This window comes from Pundamilia nyererei, unplaced genomic scaffold (assembly GCF_000239375.1).
Source record: "Pundamilia nyererei isolate P.nyererei 1_Seehausen unplaced genomic scaffold, PunNye1.0 scaffold00189, whole genome shotgun sequence".
Classification (NCBI taxonomy): domain Eukaryota; kingdom Metazoa; phylum Chordata; class Actinopteri; order Cichliformes; family Cichlidae; genus Pundamilia; species Pundamilia nyererei.
In genome coordinates, this window is record NW_005187590.1 from 880,246 (window position 1) to 886,142 (window position 5,897).

General features: G+C 40.0%; 1 protein-coding gene across 1 annotated transcript in view; it reads left to right on the forward strand.

The window, feature by feature from the left end:
* LOC102210679 (ral GTPase-activating protein subunit beta-like) overlaps positions 1-5,897 on the forward strand; it is a gene marked incomplete at its 5' end in the record, with an annotated part of 21,633 nt that overhangs the window by 12,967 nt on the left and 2,769 nt on the right. Inside the window, 6 exons of the mRNA XM_005747142.1 lie at positions 1,249-1,431; positions 1,552-1,700; positions 3,336-3,505; positions 4,286-4,389; positions 4,596-4,751; positions 5,108-5,293. Coding sequence (XP_005747199.1) covers positions 1,249-1,431; positions 1,552-1,700; positions 3,336-3,505; positions 4,286-4,389; positions 4,596-4,751; positions 5,108-5,293 — 948 coding nt within the window. The remainder of the gene's footprint in view (positions 1-1,248; positions 1,432-1,551; positions 1,701-3,335; positions 3,506-4,285; positions 4,390-4,595; positions 4,752-5,107; positions 5,294-5,897) is intronic.

Here is a 5,897-nt window from a genome sequence, read left to right on the forward strand (position 1 = left end):
TCAGATGCATACAGAAAAAACAATTAATGCAAACAAACTTGCACTTCACAATACAAGAAGAATACAAAAAGCTGAAGTTGATGAGCGTTTACAGAGTTTAGCCCAATCTGGCTCTTGCAAAATTCCAAAAAGGGGTTCCATCTGTATTATGGACATCGTGTCTGTTACCCACAACTGAAAGGAAGGAGGAGTGGGGGACTTCCATTCCCTCAGGATTAATCTCTTGGCAACAATCGAACCTAGTTCCAGTGGCCCCTGCACTTTAACCGGGAGTAGCTCTGACGTTGGAGAACATCCAAAAATTACGAGTTCAGGTTCAGGCTGTAGAGGTTTCATATATGCCTTGGAGTACCAGTCAAATATTTTAAACCAAAACTCTGTTAATGAGGGACAAGACCAAAAGTAATGGAACAATGTACCTTCTGCCCGTCTACACCTGTTACACATTGGGGAGATAGAAGGAGAAATCTTGTGCAGTCTGACCTTAGAATAGTGTAACCGGTGGAGGATTTTAAATTGAATTAATTGGTGTCGGCTGTTTATGGAGAAGGAATGGATTTTAGACAGACACTTACTCCACATAGAGTCAGGCACTTTCATCCCCAATTCTTTTTCCCAAGCCTGCCTGATCCCAACGGTATGCACTACAATAGAGTCACCAAGTAACTGTACAATTTTTGTGATAAGCTGTCTGGAATCAGGTTGGCTCTTGAGTATTTCGTAGATCCCGCGCTCCGACGGTAGAGTTGCAAAATCTTTAAACTTGGATTGGATGTAATGTCTGACCTGCAGATATCTATAAAAGTGTGAATGTGGCAGATTATATTTCCCTTTTAGTTGACCAAATGAAGAAAATGTATCATCAATATACATATCCTTAATAGACACTAAACCCTTTTCTCTCCAGTCATGATAAGTCTTATCTTGCCAAGGGGGCATAAAATCATGATTAAAACATATTGGTGTCTGTACAGATGTGTCTGGCAGTTCCAAAAAACTTCTAATCTGATTCAAGATTCTAATGGTTTGTTTTAATACAAAACCCAGACATTTATAAGAGTCTAATTTTTCAAACTTGGTAAATAACATAGCCAACAAGAAAACCTTACATTTAAATCAATGTTATTTATACTGAACCAAATTATTACAGGCATCCTTTACATGTGAAGCTCTTGATCTCTCAAAATTATACAGGGAAACTCAGTATTGGCAGTCTTCCACTATGATCCTGTACCTATCCCCCTGCAGGTGGAAGTGCGAGTGGAGGAGTCAGAGAGGATGCGAGTAGTCAGTTCAGTCTGCACCTACATTGTTTTTCAGTGCAGTCGTCCTCCTCCTCTTCACTCCAGAGATCTGCACTCCATCATTGTTGCTGCCTTCCAGTGTCTCAATGTCTGGTTAACGCAACATCCCACACTGCTTGGCCATAAGGTAACTGACCAGACCAACTAATCACTATGTATCAAAGAGATATCTAACTGCCAGATGACTGACCAGCAGGTGAACATCCATGCGCTTTATTTAGTGTGTGTTTTATTTGACTTTATTCAGGAGTGTTTGTTGGAGGTCCTGGAGATCGTGGAACTCGGGATTTCAGGCAGTAAGTCTAGACAGGAACAAAAAGTGAGATGTAAAGAGGAGAAAGACCAAAACCCAGCCTCTCTGAGGGTGAAGGAGGCAGCTGAGGCCACACTTAGCTGGTGAGCATCACAGTAACAATAACATTAAGATTGTAGAGATTATAGAAACCAATCGTTTTGCATATAAGATCTGACTTAGTTTATATCATGCATTTTGGTTGCTTCTTAACAAGCAACAGGAACAAAAACAGAATTTTGACATGAATTGCTTCGAGGATTTATGTCATTTCAAAAATCTGTTACTGTTCATCAAAGGTGTGGTATATGTGGTATATGACTGTCAAAAACAGTTATTGTTTAAACATTTCATCGTAGAAAGCTTTCTGATCCTGGCTATACTTTCAGTCTGAGTGAATCTCCTTTTATTGCTCTTCACACACATGACACCGATGCAATGGAGACAAATGAGTCAAATAATGTTCATGAAGCTGGCAACAATGCATTATTTTACTACAAGTTCAGTCATATTGAGTTCAATTCAGTTTTATTTATATACCCTGATCCATGCTTGGTTGTGCCATGGTATTAGTGCTAGTATTAGGGGGTTAGGGGTAGGGTGTAGGGTGCTGTATTGAACAACTGATCACGGAAATGTGGCCAAACTTGGTCTTGCAAAACTATGAAATGTGCTAATTAATCCTTTTTTAAAAATCGTTTGTACAAATTATTTCAGTAAAAAAAGGAGGGGGGGGGGGTTGTTTCTTTGGGTTTGTTTTTTTTTTTACAGAACTCACGTTCTATTTTTTATTGCAATGGGGGACTTTACAGTACTGCTGCTTGTTTTTTGTATTTCAAATCGGCCATGCTAAGAGATTTAATTAGTGCATTGGTCCAAACTTTTTGGCTTTTAACCTTAAATGTTTTAGGATATTCATGTTAAAACATTGTCTCCCAAAAAGTAGGTGAATGGGCCTCTTTAAAAACAAAAAATATCAAGAGAAGCATTTTAATATGTGAAGCTAAAATTTCACAGAAATCAAAATGTTCCACCTCTGACTTCTTTGAACAGAAAATGTTCTAAAGATTTGAGGTGAATTGATTTGAGATGAAATGACACAGAAAGAAAGAGCATTGTCATCTTTACAGCCTTTTAGTCATCAGAGTTTGTAGTCAAATTAAAGTTACTGCAAACTATCAAAAGAAAAGCCCTGTGTAACTATAGTGAAATATCTCAAAACCACTTTGCTGTTGGTTTCCTCTAACTCCTTTGTGCTCTATACAATCAATTAAATACTATTTATACAGCACCAAATCAGAACAACAGTTTCCTCAAGGTTCTTTACATTGTAATGTCAAGACCCTACCCACAGAGTCCTGACCTTAACACAACAGAACACCTTTTGGACGAATTGGAGGAGAAACTACAAGCCAGGCTTGTCAATTAACAGTGTCTTACCTCACAAATGTGCATCTGGAAAAATGGTCAACAATTCCCATAAACACACTTCTAAACCTTATGGAAAACTTTCCAGACGAAGCAAAGGGTGTGCCGACATGGCATGTCACTCAGGTTCACATGCGTGTGAAGGCAGATGAGCAAAAACTTTTGGCAACATAGCGTACAACTGCTGACCTGCTCCATGGTAAACATACTGAATGGATGAGCTGTAGCTTGGTTTGTTACCACCAAACATCCTATTCAACTATCAGACTGGGGCATCTCTAGCTTTAAGATGTGGTCTGTATTTGTCTCAGTGTTATGCAGGTTTCAGAGGCACTCCCTTTCGTCAGTGGTATCCTCAATGAGGATGTTCTGGTTCGTTCTTCCTGTCAGAGTGACAGCAGTCTTGAGAAGTTCAGATATTTTGTGGTGGAAAGCTCCACGATCCTAGCCTTTTTGGAGCAAACACTGGGACGTGAACAGGGTGAGTCCTGATACAACTAATTGTGAAACTGATAAAAAGGAATCTGGGATGTGTACACAAAAGAATAGAAGCTAATGTTTTTCTATTTACATTATTAAGGAAAACTGCACAGGAAATAAATATATTGCACAGCAACAATAGCAGCAGAAAACCAGTGTACATGCATCATTCCAGACATGAAACTGAACTGCCCTAAAGATACAGTCATGGAACAGAAAGATGGAGATCCTGTTACCTACTCCCCACTGACTGCAGTCTGTTGATGAGGGTGTAAGTGGCTGTGGGAGATGGTCGTTTTGAATGCTGAGCTGACAAACAACATTCTGGTACCTGTCTCAAAATGTTGTTGCAGCCTGCTGCCTTCTTTATTTTCACTCTCCTCAGGTTTTTACAGCCACGGTGAGATTTACTACTTTCTCATCAAAGTGAAGGATGGCTTTTATAACAGGGGTGCTCATTAAGAATGTTCATTAAGAAGGTGTTGTTGTCACACAGCCTTATAATCTGTTACTGCCTGAATCCCCTGCCACATGTGTCTGGTATTGCTAGAGTCACAGTAGAAACCTTTAATCTTTCCAGCATTCACAGGCTTATCACATCACATACTCACACTGATCCTGGCACAACAGGAACGCAGGCAGTACTCGACACATACTGTAATATTTAATAGATATTTTAGATTTCAGCTTCTACTGTTCCACATAAAACGAATCTTTGGGAGGTTCAGAGCTGCCCGTTGATAGTTTCGATTGTGTTTTTGCTTTTCAATGGTGAATGCAGCACAGTATCCATCACTCATCATGGTGACCAGGGGAGCGTCAGGACGCCACACCTGGAGTCTAGAGCTTTGTCCAAAGCCTCACGAGGGACAAGCTGACACACAGGTGGCCACTTCCAAGCTGATGCAGTATGATTCAGTATATGTTGTGCATTCCTTCAGAGGACTTTATCATAGCTTACAATAGATTATACAACAGATGTGCGCAACCACTTAGATGTCTTCCATTAGTTTGTGAAGTCATATTTTGTAGTACTTGTTTCAGGTTAGGTCAGTCATTTCTTCTCTCTCTTACCTGATGATTGTTTTCAGGAACCCCTGATACCAGAACAGCACAGCATGGCCCAGGAAGATGCCAGAATACAAACTGTTATCAAACAGCAGCTGCTTTCTGAAAGTTTTGATACAGTTCCATCAGTTAAAGCAGATCATAGTATTCCAGCTCTGCATGAGACCATTACTGAGGAGGTAAGAACCAAGTTGGATGAAACCCAGTATATTAGTATATGCTCCTTCTTTAAAACGAATTATCAGTTATAGATGATGACAGTCTTTTTTTTTTCGCTGTTTATGACCCGTCAGCTCCTCAGTAATTAATTTTTTTGTCTCCTTAAAACTTGGTATGTTCTTCTAAACACGTTGATTGAATGGTTACTTTATATGATGATGCAGTCATATAGAGACTGAGAAAATCTGGACTGATGATTGTGGTTGTTAGGTATAGTTAAGCCAATTACTGAAACTATTTCCTGAGTACATTGAACTGGTTAGGTGTGACAGTTGTAATTACAGTGTAATTCCAGGTGTAACCTTTTACTGGCCAGGTGCAGCAGCAACTACAACATCTGCGAACAGCTTTAAAGAGACAGCAGCAAGTCGAGGCTCGACCACAAGCGAGCAGTCGTTCGGCTGTCCCGATGACCTGTAAACCTCCTCCACCTGTCACCCATTTCCAGGCGGCAAGACTGTTCCTGTCCCACTTGGGCCTGCTGACACCTGAGAGTGTAAAGGTAAAGAGGTGCTCATAGGCGGTCGCCTGGTTGTTGGGGTCTTCACTGCCTTACTGTGGGCCTTTACCTTACAATATAAAGCGTCTTGAGGCAACTGTTGTTGCAATTTGGCACTATATAAATAAAATGTAACTTAAGTAAAGTTACTTTTGAGCCTCTGATGATATGATGTATAAAAATGGCTGTAATTGCTAAACAGTTGATGTAATACTTTTGAACTGAATACTTTTAAAGCTGAATGTCTGCACTTCAATACCATGTTAATTGTTTGATTTAAAATCAGGTGGTGGTATACAGAAGCATAATTGGCAAAATGTCGTCACTGTCCAAAAACTTATGTACCTGATTGTATTTACACGTGTAAGTGTGCTTATCTGTGTGTCTGATAGGTTTGTAGCTTGAACCTATTCGCTGGAAAGTTGAAGACAATATAATTACACAGCAAAAGCATTGAACACCAAGTAGGCAAAGCTCTTCGTGTTACTCATGCATGAGGGTGGAACGACATCCACCACGTGACCCCCGTCAGACTCTCAGCCAGGTTCCCCATAGCACTCCTTTTATTGTGGTTACATGAATATGCATAGGGTCATTAACATATGAC